This window comes from Drosophila busckii, chromosome X (assembly GCF_011750605.1).
Source record: "Drosophila busckii strain San Diego stock center, stock number 13000-0081.31 chromosome X, ASM1175060v1, whole genome shotgun sequence".
Taxonomy (NCBI): domain Eukaryota; kingdom Metazoa; phylum Arthropoda; class Insecta; order Diptera; family Drosophilidae; genus Drosophila; species Drosophila busckii.
The window spans coordinates 20909582-20928874 of record NC_046608.1 but is presented as its reverse complement, the minus strand read 5'-3'; the positions used below and the strand labels follow the sequence as shown (position 1 = coordinate 20928874).

Here is a 19293-nt window from a genome sequence, read left to right as displayed (position 1 = left end):
ACATACCATCCACAATGAAATCATGCGGCTACGATAAGTGCTGCTCGATAGGTAGCAGAAATGCAGAGTTGCTTCCAAATCGCTGGGCTGAAAATGCCGCCAACATTATGTTAAAACAGCTGCTGCACTTTGTTTACATTACTACTTTTGAAAATGAATTACTTTCCAAGCTATTATTCAATCGAGGATATATTTGTAACACAAGAGAAGGTCGAATGCAAAGTTAATACGCGCCTGCAGCGAATGGGTAATTTAAATAATGCAAAATATTAACAAAACACTCAAAACGGCCATTAACAGGTTTCTTAGACGCGGGCTCTGAAACAGAGGACTTGGAACCAGGACGAACTATTAATTTGCCGCTCTGGTACATTAAAGAACTAAAGGTTAATAATTCTTACTTTACCATTGCTGTGCCGGAGATTTATAAAAACGTACACAAAGCCGTTTGCGAGGCGGAGACCACCCACATTGAGCTAGGTCGACTGCATCCGTACTTCTATGAGTTCGGACGCTATCTAACGCCCTACGATCGCAACCATGTCATAGGTCGCATAATATTCGAAACACTGCGACAACGAGTGCGACATTTGCTGGATATATCCAAGAATGATGGAGATCAGAGCAAGCCCGAGCAACGCTTGGACAACATTGAGTCGAAGCTTCATGAGGCTGGCGTACGCACCAACACATTGGTATTTAAATATTTTGCATCTGCTTACATCTAAATTTGACAATAAAATATAATATTTACAGTATGTCAACTGGCTGCAGCTGCGTGGCAATAATATTTGCATATCAGAGTTGGTGCAGGAACATCAGAAGAAACGCAAACGCGCCGATCGTAGCGAAGATGAAGGAAGCGGTGACGGGGGATCACCCAGCAGTAAGCGCATTACATTGTAGTTTATCTAAAAATTATTGTATTAAGAAAAGAGACATAAACTTGAAAAAAATCTAAAAGAAAGAAAATAATTGTTTCATAAAACATTAGTTTAACAGTATACATAAAAAAAATCGGTGATTGTTAATAACTTAAAAGACAAAGGGATTACTACAAATTAATTACAAGGATTGAAAGTCGCAACAATTGCCCATTGTAAGCCGCAGGATAAACAAAGCTTTTTACAAATGTTTTAATAATTCTTTTTAGTATTCTATTTTTGTAAATATAACAGCAGCGTTTCATACTCAAATTTAAATTTCTTGCTGTCAGACATAAAGTAGACATACATACATATAACAATTATATATATATAGATAATATATAGTTTAGATTTTGTTTGTAAAATTCATTACGATAAGCATATACGTACACACATGTATTTGTATGCTCCTGACCCCCAGGAGCATATTTTGTGGAACAATAAGCGCACCTACAACAAGGCAACAATTTGAAGTAGAGTTCAGATTTGATGAATAGTTTCAGTCGGTCTTTATCGACTCGTGAACTATAGTAGTTATGTCCGGTTCAGGTATTCATTCGTCCTTAAATGATTCCGGTCACTTTTCATAGTCCACCGTCCATTTTATACAATAGTTTCTGGTTCAAAAACGATACCGCTCAGTTACTTAGGTAGACCTATTTGCTGTGAATCTTTGCTGTTAGACAGCATAAGATAAGAGAAAATATCTGTGTTGTTTATGTGTAAAGGAGAGACATCCTTCAAAAGCTAAGCCATCATATATATATCCAAAGATATCTAAATTAATTGATTGATATCGTAATATCAACTCAAATTATTGTGAACGAATTTACGAAACTGGAAGTTACAATACAATCAACAGATATTTTCTCTTCTTTAACTGTAATTGTTGCATATCCTTGCTACACACAATACATGCTTGTTTTGTTTAAATATTATATAACATTTGTTAACTCAATTTGTGCTTATTTTAAATGATTTTGTTTTTTGTTAAGCTCAATAGAATTTCTTTGGGTTTTCGGAAAGAAACTAAGGTAGCTTAGAGTTTTTATCTTAACTCTTAAACAAAAGGTTTGAAAATGCATTATAACATATAACAGATTTCTTTGTTTCATTTTATAAACAGGACTACGAATGCCATAAACTATAGTTTCAAAAAGTAAAATTATAAATCCCTTGTACAATAGCAACAACATATTCTTATAAATCCAATACAATATATTAGCTTTAAAGTCCTGTTCATAATTAACATACATACATAATATACATATATAATATTTATCCACCAAAATTGTACCTTTTTGAAATCTATATGTTGCGCTAAAGCATTTAGACATTTACATTTATGTATAGCATATTTAAATAGTTTATGGAATTCGTTTTGATTAAATTTGCTTTTAGTATATAAGCAACAGTTTGTTTGTTTTATTTCATGTTGAATGTCTTTAAGTTTTAAACACAATAAATAAAAAAGTTTAGAACTGTGTGTGTGTGTGTGTGTAACTGAATAATTTAGTTAGCTGCGCGGCATATAAACATAAAGATTAGTTGCTTTAAACAATAAGCAAGAATTTGTTTTCTGGCTGGAACTCTCATGCCACTAAAGAAAAATTGTGTTTCGTTTTATAATTATATAGCTTCAGATTTTAGATATAGCTCTATTGTATATAGACTATGCAGCAGTAAGATACACATCTGCCTTTAAAAAGCTTTAACAAATTTGCACTAGTTGTTGTTGCCATTCAACTTGTCGGTGGGCGTGTTCCCGGTGACCAAGGGCGGCGCTGGCGGTGGGGACCGCAGACGTTGATTCTTCTTCGGCAAGAAAACCTGGAGTAAACATAGAAATGAGCAAGAGCGCACTAATGTGTGTGTGAGTGTGTGTGAGTGAGACCGAGATACATGCCTTAAGTGCACCCATGACCATGAGATAGAACCAATAGAGCTGCGGCAAAAAGAGTATGGCAATGCTGATGAGGCAACCTCGCGGCAAGCCACACATGGCCACCCACATGGAAGTGGCATCAATGGCCAAGCTATAGCGCCACATGACGTATGGCCACATGCAGACTCGGCACACAAAGAATGTGGCCAACATCAGCAGACCGTTGACGATGTATGCACGCGAATCCTTCAGCTTCATGGTGCTCAGAATACTGCGCAGAGACACAAAAGGCGTGGAGAACTCCATCATGAACATGTAGCTGTAGATGCAGTGACCACCACCGCGTATATACTGCAAAAAAAAAAAAAGAAGCATATTATGTATATGTCCGATTCGTTAACCTATTATGTTGCCAACTTACTGTTACCACCAGCAATCCAAAGGTGCCAATAAACACATGGTGTATCATCATGACCGGATGAGTGATGACATATTTCAGAAAGTCCCAACGTCCATCCTTGGGTATCTCGACAGTGCCGCCATCATAGTCGCAAAACTCAACCGGGGTGCTGGGCACGCTGCCATTATTGTTGCCCATGCCCCCGCCGTTGGCCTTCTCGTAATAGCCACGTCCATGTCCCACGGCCAGCGCCTGCTGCTCCTGCCTGGACTTGGTCAGTCGCAGGAGATGCAGCTTGTCGGCAATCTTTTGCGTGTGCACCTTGTACATGGACCAAATGTCGTACATAAAGTAGGCGGTGCCGAACCAGCCGTAAGCCTCCATTAGAAAGTGCGAGGCATACACAAAGGATTTGCTGCAGGTGGACTTGCAGACAATGAGGCCAACCAGAAACGAAAAGGAGGCCTGGATGGCCGAAACAATTCTGTAAAAGGGAAAGGAGAAAACATATGTTAGTTATTCACAGGCAAGACTCAAACGTCAATCAACTTTTGAGTTTAATTGTAAGGCGAAAGACATCAATTGATAATTGGCGATCATAATTAGGAAGTGACTAGACAAAAATTGTGGATATCAGACTAACCCTTAAAAAAGTTTCAACTTCAATATTTTGTTTTAAATTCACACATTCAATTACCATAAATTAAATGAAATTTTTCAACAACAAACTTTTGACTTCTTTTTGATTTCGACTTGAACCTTTTTCTTTGGCACAGGCAAATTGGCAGTAAGCAAACTGTGCCGCAAACTGAGCGCCCTCAGCCCTGAGGGCAGCTCGCAATGCTGTGCTAGTAGCGGCTGCAATCCTAGAGAAAGGAAGTCCATGTACTGCAGCAGTGGCAGCAATGCCTGTCGCATTGGCAACAAATTTTGCGGCTGCAAAAGTGTCGGCGTTGGCGTCAACATGGCGCAACTCAATTGCCAGGAGCGTTATTTGCTAAAAAGCATGCGAAACTTTCCCCCACGCATGGCGTGTGGCATGCCTCGCCGCTCGATGCCAGCATTGGGGAGGCGTGGCAGCAACACCGTCAGCTTGCAGTGGTTCGAGCAGTTGATGGGAGAGCGACGAAGGCAGGAGCGTTTGCTGTTGCCGGATCTGGCCACGGAATGGTATCGCAAGCAGAAGAATTTCTTGGCCACGGTGAGCAAAGAGGAAGTGCAGCAATTGCAGCAGCAGCAGCCAGATCCAGAGACAGAGCTAGAGCCAGACCCAGAAATCTCGCGCTGTTGCAGTTGCGGCAAACTGAGCTGTGGCTGTGGCAGCAATTGCGGCTGCCATTGGACGCAAGCGGAGCTCCAGCAACGTTGGCCCAGCCAAGAGCGTGTGTGTGGCTGCTTGGCGTTGCAGCATCGTCGCATTTGGCATGAACGTCAGCGCTTGCAACAACGCTTGGGCTTAAAAAGCTGCCAGTGCAGCGATCCCAACAAATGGCCGCCAAAGCCAAGACAGCAACAGCAGCAGCAACAGGAGCAGCAGCTTAAAGAGAAACCACACAGCTGCCTGGCTGATGGGACGCACTACATGCCGAAAATCACAGCTGCCACAAGCCGAACGAGCGTCAGACGCTTGAAAGCCGGCGCACAGGCTCAGCCATGTATCCTGCCTTGCGGACCGCTTTATCGTCGGCGCAATTGCGTTTGCATGCGCCCGCGCCCTCGTAGCTCTTGTGGTTGCATTTTCCAGGCTGATGGGCAGCCCATGGCCGAGGAGTGTTTGGCTGCGCGACGGACTGAGTCGCGGCCGCAGCGTCTGCGCTGCAAGTACGAACTCAGCGCAGCGCCGCAGCGGCGACTCGAGCCGTCCTGCTTCAAACACATCTCGTCCGAGTTCTTTGAGCTGCTGCAGAACTACGAGGAGGACATGAGCAAGCGTTGTCCACTGTATGGCATGCCCCTCAAATATTGGAATCGCACCATGCCCTGCTGTGACTGCGAAGCTGAACAGGCGCCAGCCGTTTGTGCTGTGGATGAGCAATGCTTGGGTGATCAGTCGTTAGCCTGGCAGCATCAGCAGCAGGAGCAGCAGCAACATGATGCCAAGGTGGCAGCAGAGCAGCAGGCGGCGGCAAGGGCAGCGGCAAAGGCATCGGAAGATGCATCAGCAGCAGCAGCCGCAGAAGCAGCAGCAGCAGCGTCATGCGACGAGCAGACAGATGAGCAGTTGCAGTTGCAGAGATACGCCCAGGGAGAGCAGTCGGATGGACAAGCGGATTTGTTGGCATCACATCAGCAACCGACATCAGAGCAATATCAGCAGCAGCAGCAACAGAAATATCAGCAGCAGCAGCAGCAACAGAATTATCAGCAGCAGCAACAGCAACAGAATTATCAGCAGCAGCAGCAACAGCAAAGTTACCAGCAATCAAAACTGAGGCAATCACAGCAGCAACAATTGCAACAGCAGCAGCAGCAAGAGCGACCCCAACAGCTCATGTTTCGATCAGAAAATCAAATACAAGAGGCTCAATCGCAGCTCAGCCAGCTGCAGTCCGATGATCAAGCTTATAGCGAGCATTTGGACAGCTCCAGTTGCAACGAATCGACTTGCCCCTATCGCAGGCCCTGCTACGAGTCATCAGCAGCTGCAGCCAAACACTGTCCGCATTCCCCTTATAGGGACTTCGGTGCAGTCACCTATGGGCCACAAGCGGTGTCCACCATGACCTCAACCTCTGCCACACACAAGCGCAAGGGCATACTGGGCGGCTTAGCTTGCCTTTGCAAGCGAGCGCTTCATCCTGGACGCCACTTGCTGTACGGTCTGAGCGGTCGTCATACGCCCAACGGAAGCGGCAGCGTGCGCTGTACCTACAAGGACCAGCTTTACTCACAGTTGAAGCTAAGCAGGCAGCCCAAGCGCCATTGCTGGAAGCAACCAAACACTGAGGCCGAAGCCAGTGAGAAAGCTTTGCATACCGAACGTTATGCTGCAAACGGAGTTACGGAGACGGAGACGGACACTACGCTGGAGAGGGCGGCAGGCGAGCAGCAACATCAACGACAGCAGTCGAAGGAACAACAACAAGAACAGCAACGACAACATCAACAGCAACAACAAGAAACGCAACAGCAACGAAATCAGCAACTATCGCAGTCACAGCATAAACAACAACAACAACAGCAGCAACAACAAGAACAGCAATACCAACAGCAGCATCGACAGCAGCAACTATCGCAGTCACAACATAAACAACAAGAACATCAACAAGAACAACAACAGCAGCAACAACGACAGCAACGGCAGCAACAACAAGAACAGGAACACCAACAAGAGCAACGACAGCAGCAACTATCGCAGTCACAACATAAACAACAAGAACAGCAACATCAACAAGAGCAACAGCAGCAGCAGCAACAACGACAGCAGCAACAAGAACAGCCGCAACGACAGCAGCCACAACGACAACAACAACAGCAACTATCGCATTCAAAGCCTAAACAACAGGAACAGCAACAGACGAAGTCGCTATCGAAGTCGCAGCGAGAACAGCTGAAGCCCCAACTATTCGTTGCCGCTGCCACGCCCACAGCTGAGAGGAGCGGAAGCACCTCGACGCTAGTGTCGGCGCAAAACGCCAGCAGCGATGCCACCTTGCGACCAGCGCCTGAAACGAGGCAAAGCGACTTGCAACTGCCGCAGACAGCTTCATTGTTGCTGCCACGTCTACCACGTCTCAACTGCAGACGCAACTTTAGCGCCGCCCAGGAATATCAGCAGCTGTTGCGTGTGGTTGCTCGCAAGCGCCACAAACCAAGCAGCAATAACAACAAAACCACAAAGCCAACAAAAAGTAAAACTACAGAAAAAATAATGAAACCGACCACAGCAACCACAACAGCAGCAACACCAGAGAGCAGCAGCAAGCGTCGTCGTGCTGCCACTGCCAAGCGCCAGAGCGGCAGCAACTGCCCAACAGGTGGGTCGCGACGCAGCAAGTCGCCAACTCCAACAAAATCAACACCGAAATCACGTCGCAGTCGCAGTCCGAGTCCAACGCGAACTCCAAGTCCAGCATCAAGTCCACTCAAAGCTCAGCGACGCTTTGTGGCAACCACACCCGGTCCAAGCGACGTGCATAGCGTAAGCTATCAATCTATCTTGAGTGGCAGCTCCATCAACAGCGAGCAGTGGTCGGTGCAGAGCGAAGCTATTCGCCAGCCTCGGTCTCAACCACCGCCACAGACACCACCACAACCAAGGAAATACCGATTGAGAGCGCGGAGCGCAGAGAGTCTCGTTTATCCCAAGATAACGCCAGAGAGACGCAGAGTGGCAGAGCCAGAGTACTCTGATGACAACTCAAAGGAATTTGAGCCGAGTTTGCTAACTAACTCGAGCATTAGTTGGAGCAGGTGAGTAATCAGTCTATCCTCTATATATTTTCTGATCAAACTTCCGATTTATAGATCACGATTGTCGCCACCACCTCCACCACCACCACCACCTGTACAACGCTTTCCTGAACAGCCGCCGCCACCTCTAGGAGCTTCTACCTCAGACCTATCAGCAAGCCGAACGCCAGCGAATTCGTTTGATGGAACCTCCTTCGAATCCAGAGCAGAGACACACGCAATGGGTGCAATGCGTCAGTCAGACGATCGTCCATCTGGCAGTAAGCCACTAAAGCTCTCATCCATACGCATGCAGCCTGCCACAAGTGCCACAAATGCCACAAGCAGCTATCAGCTGACGCCAGGCTGCTCTGAGGAGAGCCTGGAGACGCGTCAACAGGAGCGACTGTCGGCTATGACGCGTTACCAGAATCCCCCGTCCCTGCTGCTGCCGAAACGGACCAATCTGGGACTGCTGCCGTCCTTGTTTCTGCGCCAGCCGCAGCTCAACGAGCGCTTGATTCGCCGGCGCGCTGCCACCGTCAAGACAAAGAAGCCGCCGTGGCAGCCGCCGCTGTCGAAGCCCCAGTCCGGACTGCGCACGCGTCGACCGCCGCCGCAGCGGCAGACTAAATTGGTATTGTCAAAGCAATTGGCGCACGCGCAGCGCTGGCTCAACCTGCTGCAGCTGCAGCAGCAGCCACAACTGGCGGAGCCAACACTAGTGAACACAAGCAAACGTTCGCGTTCCGGTTGCGATGTGCAGCGGCAGCATGAGGAGATGCGAGGCTATGCCACGCCCTGTAGCTCGACCAGCAATTTACACGGGGGGCAGCGACAGGGACGACAGAGGGCGCATTTGTTTGACTTTGATGACAAGTCGGATGAAGGGAGTCCACGCTGGTCGCCGAACCTGCAGACAGCGCCCATGCCCTGCTCCATACTCAAAACCCCCGCCAAACAGTTTAGCAAGCCGTGGAGCGAGAGTCGGCGCGTCAATTTCAAAACCGATGTGCGCTCTTTGTTCAAATCCAACGCCCCACGAAATTCCAGTCCCCTGCCCGCTTGCCAGCACCAGCAGCCGCATAGCTTCCACTTCCAACAATCACCAGCAGCACGACCCATGCCGCATGCCGCACGCTGTCAGCAGCCCTCGCTTTTTGCGCTGCCTAGCACCAGCAGCAGCAGCACCCACAACAACTACGACAACAACAGCTACAGCTACAATCAGTTGAGCGAACCCACGCCGCTGTTGGTGCCACGCGGCGCTTATGCCACACGCAAGCGTCCAGTGCAACCGCCGCCCGTCACGCTGGTCTCCGATTTGGACCTGCATAGTTATCATCGCACTCCGCGGCACATATTGCCGCAGCAACCACCCGCACGCTCCACGGCCGGCACCACTTGCCCACCTTATGCCAAGCAACGCAATGCGAGCGTCAGAGCCGCCACCGCTGCCACCGCCGCCTTGGATCTGCTCCTCAGCCAGGCGCAACGCTTGCGGCACTGCACACAGCGTCTGCCGGATCCGTACACCTGCTCTAGTCCCAGACGCCAGCCGTCGCAGTCGCAGTCGCAGTCGGAGGCTGAGCCGGAACCGATACCGCTGATCATACCGCCCAGCCACAGTGGCTTGCTGCTCGAGCGCTGTCTGTCCACCCAATGGCCTGAGCAGCTGCAGCAGCAGCAACAGCGGTAGACACTTTCTCACTCTCACGATTCAAATTAAAAGTTTTTTCTGTGTATTTGGCTTTGATTGCACCCCCAAGGACCCTTAGAACCCTTAGGTTTTGGAACCCAAGTAGGCATTGTGCTCTATCAAACGCGTCGAAATTAAAAACATTTAGGCCCATTCAATCGACAACAACAAAATTTGAGGAAACATGTGCATGAGCTGCTGCTACGCGCCACGCTGCTGCAACAAGCAGACGCTGGAGAAGTTGAGCTGTGCGGATGACTATCTGTGGTTCCAGCGCTGCTCGCATCGCGACTGCGGCGTCTGCCAGACCCGCGAGCAGCACGAGTGCGAGTGCGACTGTCGACGCAATCGTCACATCGTCGAGGCGCTCAGCTGCCTCTTCCGCTGCAGCGTGCCGTTTATGCTGTCCACGCTCTTCAGGCTGGCGCATCAGCGGGAGTGTCCGCTGCGGCGATTCACACGCGACCACAACTGGGATGTGATGCAGCATGTGCTGGCGCCCTACACGGAGCTGAACGACCTGGAGATATACGACAGCATGTACGATCGCTGTGGGCAGCCCATTGACCCGCTGGACTGCAACAATACACTGAAGGTTGTGCGTCTGATATTCCTGAACGAGGTGATCACCTTGGATCAGCGCGCCTACCTGATGCGCATGCTGGAACGCTTGCGTGACCATGCGCACTGCCCTGTCAATCTGCAGCTGCTGCTGGAGGCCCTGGCCGGCGTGGACTTGAAGCAGTTGGTCTGCAGCATTCACAACCAGGAGCAGCTCGCACGCAACTTCTACAATGCGCGCCAGTGTGCGCAGATCTGCCGGCTCTATCGCCAGGTGACCACCATTGACAAGATGAAGATCCACAGGCTGCGCCAGCGCCATCGCCAGCACAAGTACAAGGCGCGCAAGCTGAGCCATGCGCCCACCGAGGATGTCGTCTCGGCGCGTCAGACGCTGTTGAATCAACAGTTTTGCATGCGGAGGACCGAACAGAGCACGCCGGTGCCCGGCAAGACGTCCAAGCAGTACTCCAACAATCCCTCGCGTCGCAATAGCTCCAAGACATCAAGTAAATCGCAAAAGTCGCGCCGCAGCTCCTCGCAGCAGCAGCAGCAACAGCACCAGGCTGAGTTGGCGCGGCTACGCGAGCGCATTGAGGCGGGCAGTGCATAACGTAACGTAACGCCCACACTAGAGATTACGTAGTACTGAGGCCCTCCTCTATGTCGCCTACAAATTGAGCACAGTACAAGATTTTGTTGTTGTTCGATTCAAAATTTTGTTCTGCAAGCGGCTTTAATTAATCAATAAATCAAATTAATACCCAAACAAGATCAAATTCCCAACATCCTCTTCTCTACCTCTCTCTCTGTCTCTCTGTGTCGCTCCGACTTTCAATTCAAAAATTTATTCAAAATTGAAGCAAATGTCAGTGCAGCTGGCGAGAATGAAATTCGGACAACTGCAGAAATGTACAAAGCGAGAAAGCAAAGCAAAGAGCATGAGGCATGGAACGTTGGCCAGCTACTGCCCAAGTGGCAGGGCAACGCTGCATGCAACGCCGCCTTGTGGCAGGCGAAGCTCAGGCCGTCGCTGCCGCAGACATTGCGCTGCTATATGGAACGCCACATGGCGTCCAGTCATTGGCAGAACCAGTGCTATGGCATTGACTTCTACGGCGCTGGCAAGGGGGCGTGGCAGCGCCCGATTGTGGATGTGGAAAGTGTGCTGATCCAGCTGCGCGCGTTGCTGCAACCGAAGCGCACCTACAACGAGCTGCAGCAGTTGCAGATGCAGCAGCATGTGGATCGTTTGTCCGAGCTGACGGCTGCCCAATTGGAGCCACACTTGGAGGCAAGCTTTCTATGTGGCCTGCTGGACGTGCAGCAGCTGCAGCAGTTGCAACCGCTGCTGCCGCCAGCGCTGCAGCTGACCTTCTATCGCCGACTGACAGCAGAGCTGCCGCATCGTCGCTACAATCTGCACTGCGGGCAGGATGTGCAACTGTTGCAGCGCCTGTTGCAGCTGCGCTCGCGGCGGCCACTGCCACAGGCGCGTCGCCTGCTCGATGCCTGCTTTCGACACATGTGCAGTCTGGCTGAGAGCGAGTGTCTGAAGTTTCTGGGCCAACTAAATGCGGCTCAGTTGCAGCAGTTGCTGCTGCACTTGCAGCGCTGCTACTCGCCTCTGTCTGTGGCGCAGCAGCAGCGTCTGCAGCGCCTCACGCGTCATGCGGCCAGTCTGCAGCAGCTGTCGACGATGACGACGCTGCAACTGCCGCAGACTGTGCAGCAGGAGCTGCAGGAGCTGCTGGCCAAGCCCGTGGAGCAGCCGCTGGACTTGCAGCAGCGTCGCTGCCTGCAGCTGCTGCTCGATCATGTGCTGCCACTGAGGCATGCAGCACAGCAAGAGTGGCTGCAAGGTCAGAGCTTCAACTGCACGCAAGTTGCACGTCTGCGTCTCCTGCTGCAAAATCCGTCTCTGCTCTGCGACTCGCAGCAGCTGCGACAGTTCTTGCAGCAGCTGCAACACTTGCTGCTCGTGCTGCGGCGTTCCACTGACCACTGACCACTGAGCTGCCGCCTGCTGCACAACAACTTATTAGCCAACAAATAAACTTATGGTCAACATTTATATCTCTCTCTCTTTCTCTCTACTCGCTCATTCTAGCTTTCTCTCTAAATTTATAGCCGATATCTCTACCTCTCTCTCTCTTTTGGCTGAACAAGTATTCTCTGCCTTTATTCAATTTTTTATCACTCACTGCCTACATTTGAAATCTTTTGAAGTAATCTCAGTAATCATTGATACTTCAGTCAGAGGCTATAATTTGTCTGCATGCTTTCGGAAATATGTAAAAAAAGCACAAAAAAAAAAAAAAAACAAAAACAAACATTAATAAAAAATAAAACATATACCTTTAGAAAGACGTGGCCGCAAAAAAAAAAAGCCAAAAATACATCAGAACATCAGGTAAGAACATTTTCTCTCTGTCTCTCTCTCCCTCTCTCTCTGATACTGTCCCTGCCTTTAAGCAAATCGAATGTCTTTGGAAATGTCAAAATTCTTTGCCGGCACACGCGGTGTCGGCAACAATCTTTACTACGGCCACATGACGTTGGGCGCCGGCGAGGGCGCCAGCGTCGCAGTGGCAGCTGCGCGTGCACGCTACACAGCGCAACTTCGTCAGCAGCAGCAGCAGCAGAAGCATCAAGCGGACACGCAAGCGAATGGCAAGCAGCAGCATCAGCAGCAGCAGCGACGAACGTTAAGAGCGAACGAAGAGGCAACGCGCAATCGCAACAACAACAGCAACAACAACAACAAGCGAGTGTTGCAAAGAACGACGCCAGCTTTGGATAGCGCGGCCACAAGGCGCATGTTGCTGCCAGCAGCACAACGAATGCGTGGCGGCAACACACGTGGCGGGAACAGGACAACAGCACTGCAGCTGCCCACGTCGCCCGCTGGCAAAGGCGGCAACAAGGAGCGGCAGCAACTGGATCTGGTGGCGAAGCCATTGCTGAGCAATTATCGGAGGCGACGCGCTGCTGTGGCTGGCGTGCCAGTTACCAAATGGTTGCTGCTGCCGCAGCGAAACTTTAAGCAGTGCAGCGAGACTAGCGAGGCCACAGACAGCTCTGAGGATGGCACCAGCAGCACCAGCACCAGCAACCAGAGCAGCAAGAGCAGGTTGAGTCAGGGCAAACGGACAGTAGCGACGTTGCGTGAAAAAATCTCTTCCCCTGCAGTTGCCAAGATATGTGGCCGATCACAGCAGCAGCAACAGCAGCAGGAGCAACAACAAAAACCGCAGCAGCAGCAGCAGCAGCAGCAGCCGCAGCCGCAGCCGCAGCAACCTGCCCCAAAGACGTCGCTGTTGCAGGCGGACGACGTATTGGGAACGGCGTCCGCCGACAACAGTGCAACGTGCAGTGCGGCTCGTTGCACCCAGCGCACGCCGGACAGCCAAAGCAGCAGTCACAGCGATTATCATACGACGTTGACAAACAGCAGCAGCGGCCTGTGGTCTATGGGTTATGCGTACGACACGCCCATTAAGCAGCATGTGGGCGGCAATAAGTCGCTGAAGCTTACATCAACTGTTATACAAATTGTCCCAGAGACAACAGCAGCAGCAGCAGCAACAGCAACAATAGCAGTTGGAGCAAAAGTTAAAGCAGATAAAGTTATGCCGCCTGTTAAGCAATCAGCGCCCAAACATGCACCAAGCTCACCACAACGTCAACGTCCACAGCAGCAGCAACAGCAAGAACAGCAGCAGCAGCCGCCGCCAATGAAGCAGCAGCAGCAGCAGTCAGTGAAGCTGCAGCAAAAACTGCCAGTCGCAGCGCCACGAGCAGCAACAATTGATGTTAAGCGCACAGCAGCGACCACTAGCAATGGGGCAAGCGCAGGTGCAACGGCAATCAGGGCAGCAGCAGTTGCTGGTGCACCCAAAATTGTGCGCGTGCAACAACATAAAGTGCCCACAACCATTGAGGATGGCATTGATGTGAGCTATCAGAACTTTGTGGAAACACCCGTAGCGCGGGGACGCAAGGCGTTGCAAGTGCGGTACCTCTATCGACCCATGGTGCGGCGTCTGAACAACACAAATGGCACGCGGCAAACGCGACGTGGCAAAAAGAAGCAGCAGCAACAACTGGAAGCAGAGCAAATGGTGGAGGAACAGTCGGACAGCCAATCGCTGCAGCACACAGAAACAGAAGCAGAAGCAGCAGCAGCAGCTGAAGAGCAGCAGCAACAGCCATCTGTGGAGCTCCATACAGAGCAGGAAACTGATTACACACCGCCGCCCTTGCTAGTAGATGCTAAATATCTGCCTTTGATAAAGCAACTCTATAAGCATAGCCTTCCACAGCAACAGCAACAGCAGCAGCAGCAGCAGCAACAGCAGCAGCCACAATTGCTGACTACCTACACCAACAAGCAAAAGCAACATAATCATCATCATCAACAACAACAACAGCAGCAGCAGCAGCAGCAGCCGCAGCAGCAGCAAGAAGAGCTGCAACACCATCAGCAGCAAAAGCAGCAGCAGGAGCAACAACTTCTTGTGCAGCAAATGACACAACAGCTGCAAGAGCAACATCAGCTTATACAAGAGCAACAGCAACAGCTGCTGGCACAGGAGCAACAGCTGGCGCCACGTCCACAACTAATTGACTTCAAGCCCAACGTCACACGCCTGAATGTGGCCGATGGCCTTAACATTTGCTATCACACACCCATACGCGTGTGTGCTGGTGGCGCTGAGACGACACCACAAGCTTCGCCCACCTCGGACCCGCCCGCCATTGCTGCAGTAACGTACGAGGATGTAGAGACACAGCTAAGTCAACGCAGCAAAGCGGTAAACTTTAAATTGGAGCCTGGCTTAAGCAATAGCTGCATGAGCTTCAGCCGCGCCCACATCTATTCCATGCTGGCCAAAAAGCCACGCTCCACATCCTGCAAAAGCAGCAAGAAGAAGCGCAAGTCCAAGGCTCGCGGCAAGAAGCATTGAACAACACACGCTCAAATGCAAACATGAAAAAAAAAAACAAAAAAAAAAAAAAACTATTCTCTTTCACTTTCATAGGACATGTTTACTTATTTATTAATCTCTTCTTCTTCGCGAATGTAAATATTTTGGTGAAACTTTAAATATAAATTAGCCATAACGAACGGTTATGTTATTTGATTCGAATGAATGAAGTCATTGCTATGGGCGCCTGGCCAGCAGCTTAGCCTTGACCCCAACAAAAGGCCAGGAGCAGGACGGGCGAACGGACTGGAGATGCGATGACGTCAATGCTTGCCACAAAAGCCAATTTAATACTAAGGGTGCGGCTTAGCGCTGCCATCGTCAGCTTCATTAATTATAGTGCATAGGTGTTTTATTCAGCACTTATTTGGGCAAGCCTAGACACATTATAGCAATCACGATATTTCTACTAAATTATGTATATAGACTACAGGACAGAATTAAAGAAGAGAACAAAATGAAACAACTATGAACTATATTCCAACTATGTCTTTGTTCTGCAGGGAATCAATATATAATTTAGTTAGCAGCAACGAGTAGGTGATTTACTAGCAGCAATCACTTTCATTATAACTGGCCAACCTTGACTCTAGAAATTGGAGCATATCGAAAAGGCCAATCTCAATTATTTGCGCTCCCCTTGAACATTGCCCATGGACTTGGTGCCCTTAGGCACGTTAACTACGCTTCATAGTGTGCAAAAAGTTCAGTTTTCTTGTTTGTTTTGCATTTCCAACAATCAAAGTCAATTGTGCTAACTATTGATATTGGTCGACTAGGTCGCCTCAAAGTAGTATCAATAATACAGTATTTTTAATAATAAAAGCGAACTGCCTCATGCACACAAGTGTCTAATAAAGACGTATGTTGAAAGTCAAGGCTGGTCAAGGTGCAAGTTTAGCCACGCGGCATTCACAAATTGCCTCGTTAGTCAATAGAACTAAACACATACACACTCACACACACACACATTTTTATATTATACATATTCAGCATGTGCTATACTATATGCGCAATAGTTATACTATAGGGCTTATTTCTTTATGAGTGGTCGCACATTTGTTTTTAATGCCTGCCACATAGTGTGTCGCTTATCTATGACAACATACGCGCTGCCTAAATTAGTTGAATTGCCTATTGTTTAGCGGTTTGTCTAGCAATGCCTTTATACAGTCTATATAATACTTCAGGTATAACTTAATGCATAATGCATACATTGCATTATAATCCTTTTGGAATGGCTAACATAAATTAAAGACTTCACGTTAATGGGAATGGCATCGCATTAATAAAATATATATCTGAATAATTACGTAAACAGACCGGTGCTCAGCAGTTAAGTGCTTTTTGCCATAGCTCAATGTACAGACAATAATATCTATAGATATGGCGTTAGGGTGGAGCAGGGTGTCTGCATACGCCAAACAATTGAGCACACAGTTTAATTAACACTAGACGAGAGTACTAAGGAGAAACGAGAGACAGAGAAAGGCCGCTGAACCAGTTTTCAATCGACGTCGATTACATCGACAAGTACTACATACTAATTGGCTGTCGACAATAATATGTACCAAAGATAATGTGATTTTATGAGTCCATAAATATTTGATAAAAAAAAGGCCAAGCTTTTGGATATAAGCCAATGCGCACAGTCAAGTCTTAATGGCAACTGTAGCACACACAATTCAATTGCATATATAGTATATAGTATGTACTCACTTGTTCGTTATTTCAAGTACATCGGATACCATGAGACGATATTTGCGTCGAAAGTGTTGTCCTCTGGCTGTTTCCAGCAGGTATTTGTTGCAAAAGTCTGTCAGCGATATAAAGTAGATGAAGCCCAGCGATGTGAGGAAGAGTCCACGTTGCAATGTGATGCGATCGGTGGTATTCGGTATTTGCCACAAGCTGCCGCAGGCCAAGCTCATTGAGCCTATAGAACAAGCTAGCGAAAAGTAACATCCGCAACGTGCCGACAATGAATTTGGAGCTGCCTTTGCTGCTGCTGTTGTTGTTGTTGTTGTGGCTTTTGCTGTTGTTGCAGCTCCATTGGCCAGCAGGGGCTGGCAGTCGCCGTTGCGTCGTTGCTGTTGCATGTCTGATTGGACTTGCAAGGGAAAGGGTAGTTTAGGCTGTATGCTGGAATCGTGCCCTGACTTGCCCCCGTCGTCGGAAGGTGTTAGATTGTTGGTGTGTATTAGAGTTGAAATCGGCGCTTAGATGGGTTCAAGCTTCATTTTGTGCAGCTGAAAGATGAAAAGGTCACGCTCGTCGATTAGTATTACTTTTATTATAAATGCGGCTTTTCATTTTTAATTTCAATAATTTATAAGTTCTGCTGAGTTCTCCCTGTTTTCCTCCCGCTATAAAACTAATAAGCTAAACTGTTGTATAAGTAGCTACAATTAGAATTGTGTGTATAGTAGTTGAAAAAAAAAAAAAACGCGCCTGTTGCATGCTATACTCAAAAGTTAACAACAACAATGTGACAAGAAAAAAGAAAAGAGAGCGAGAGAGAGAAGAGAGTGTCTGTCTGGGTATATAGAGCTTATCAGTCACCGAAGCGGAACTCAATCTTTTTGCCTTATTATCACCCAATTATCATTATCAGCTGCGACCCGCTTGACGCTATTACGTTGTGCCGAGGCCACATAAATTTCAATTTACATATTACTCTTTGGACACTTGGTCAATTGATGCTGTTGTTGTTTCAAGTGCAACTAATAAGACACAGTGGTATCTTATCTTAATCTACGGTGTGAATAATTGCCACTTGGCGGCTTTTATTTTTTATCACAATCACATGCATGAATTTTTACTATTTCTTTATTGTTTATATAAAAACAATTTGGAGCAGGCATGCTTACGTTGTGGGCAGACTGTCAACAAGCACTGTTATGTTATGCACTTTGCCAGTGGTAAATATTACAGTAGAACACACACAGAGGCAAGTGCATGCGTATGCATGTATATGTGTATGTATGTATACATGCACAGGCATGCAAGCTGGGTGCAAAATTCAAATGCCAATTGAAATGCGCAATATGCACGTGTGTGTGTGTGTGTGTGTGTGTGCGCTTATGAGAATGCGCTGTCTCTCTATCTCAACCTATCTCTCTTTCTCAGTGGATGCAACTCTCTTGCACCCACCACGCTTTTATGTGCTTAATAAAGCTTTTTTAAATGTAGGTCAAGCACATAACAGTGCCCAAATATATGCATGTACATATGTATGTACATATAAAGTATGTTTGTTTTTATACACATGCATACATACATATGACATTTATTTTTTGTTGCAGTTAACAATTTAAAGCCGAACTGTTGCGCGCGCGCACAATACCAATAACAAAAGCTACAAACTGCGATGGAAGCAATTTACAATTTAGCTTTAGCAGATCGACGCTATCATCAGGCAATCAATTATAGTGTTTACTTTTTATTTATAAGTTTTTGTGTCACTTTCATAGAGTCCACCCACATTCTCTCACACAGCAACCAGATGACGCGCGCGCACTCAGCTGCCGACACACAATGGGACATACATATGTATGTATTAAAATCAAATGTACACAGTATGTATGTATACATTTGTTTCAGTTATATGTTATACTTTTTTGTGTTGGAATACAAAGCAGAACAATATCTCTCTTTTGAATTAATTAAGCGTCCCAATCTCAATTGCCGCGCTGCCCTTCTTGACGACACAGCCGCAGCAGCAGCTATAAACGCATTTCTCACTCACACAAACACATTTATTGATTATGCAATTGTTAACTACGTCAAATTTAAGCAGTTTCTTTTAATTGCTTAGTACATACTATATTATAAACATTAACTATCTGGCAATAAAATGATCTAATCTAGCGTGCACAACACTAACACTCATGCACACACACATACAGTGTAACAAAACAAGCTTTTTGCTTGCATGTATGCAAGCGCTGCATTACCGGCATCGTTGGCAATGCAATTGGCAATATTATTTTATTGGGTTATCACTTTAGCACACACAGCACTTTGAAAAAAAGATTAAAACAAAACTTAATTTATATTTTTGCTATTAAGCCGCGTCGACTTTGGAACTGACCCAGGTTAGATTTCAACAATATCAACACGTCCGACCACGCTCCCTATACATTAAATAAACAACAATTTTTATTTTCTATGTTATGCTAACAGCGCGATAACAGCTGTTAGGTGCGCTCAGCTTCAAGAGTACATGATTTAAAAATTGGCACATCTCTTTACATGAGCATTTAATTCTAAAATTAAATACCATACTTATCAACAGTTTAAGCTGAATTTGATATACTACCGTCCTTGTCTATAAGGTTTCAAGTAAGCAAACATTAATCGAGCAGATTCTTAACAGAAATATCGAGTCGGCTAGCAATCGAGCACAGCCAATCGAGTTCATACTATCATCAGTAAGA

General features: G+C 47.6%; 5 protein-coding genes across 7 annotated transcripts; 4 read left to right on the top strand and 1 right to left on the bottom strand.

The window, feature by feature from the left end:
- Positions 1-41: 41 nt before the first annotated feature.
- LOC108605480 (DNA replication complex GINS protein PSF3) lies at positions 42-939 on the top strand. Its single transcript, XM_017995172.2, has 3 exons — positions 42-247; positions 301-695; positions 757-939. The coding sequence occupies exons 1-3, from the start codon at positions 154-156 to the stop codon at positions 904-906; spliced, it is 639 nt and encodes a 212-aa protein (XP_017850661.1). The 5' UTR covers positions 42-153; the 3' UTR covers positions 907-939.
- A 315-nt stretch (positions 940-1254) lies between these two features.
- Positions 1255-19034, bottom strand: LOC108605476 (ceramide synthase). 3 transcript variants are annotated; one of them, XM_017995165.1, is made up of 5 exons: positions 18948-19034; positions 16574-17103; positions 3233-3695; positions 2833-3162; positions 1255-2756 (listed from the first exon to the last, which is right to left on the bottom strand). In XM_017995165.1, the coding sequence occupies exons 2-5, from the start codon at positions 16951-16953 to the stop codon at positions 2652-2654; spliced, it is 1278 nt and encodes a 425-aa protein (XP_017850654.1). In that variant the 5' UTR covers positions 16954-17103; positions 18948-19034; the 3' UTR covers positions 1255-2651. The 3 variants fall into 3 exon arrangements, with proteins under 3 accessions (XP_017850654.1, XP_017850655.1, XP_017850656.1); XM_017995166.1 differs by lacking the exon at positions 18948-19034 and adding an exon at positions 18811-18871; XM_017995167.1 differs by lacking the exon at positions 18948-19034 and adding an exon at positions 17725-17743.
- Positions 6620-9348, top strand: LOC108605471 (serine/arginine repetitive matrix protein 1). The gene is made up of 2 exons (XM_017995158.1): positions 6620-7624; positions 7679-9348. Exons 1-2 carry the CDS (start codon positions 7083-7085, stop codon positions 9300-9302), a joined length of 2166 nt encoding a protein of 721 aa, XP_017850647.1. The 5' UTR covers positions 6620-7082; the 3' UTR covers positions 9303-9348.
- LOC108605478 lies at positions 9401-10626 on the top strand. Its single transcript, XM_017995170.2, has one exon. It carries the CDS (start codon positions 9487-9489, stop codon positions 10474-10476), a length of 990 nt encoding a protein of 329 aa, XP_017850659.1. The 5' UTR covers positions 9401-9486; the 3' UTR covers positions 10477-10626.
- On the top strand, positions 12241-14833 carry LOC108604914 (AF4/FMR2 family member 4). The gene is made up of 3 exons (XM_017994484.1): positions 12241-12276; positions 12339-14260; positions 14501-14833. The coding sequence occupies exons 2-3, from the start codon at positions 12347-12349 to the stop codon at positions 14831-14833; spliced, it is 2247 nt and encodes a 748-aa protein (XP_017849973.1). The 5' UTR covers positions 12241-12276; positions 12339-12346.
- Positions 19035-19293: the final 259 nt, after the last annotated feature.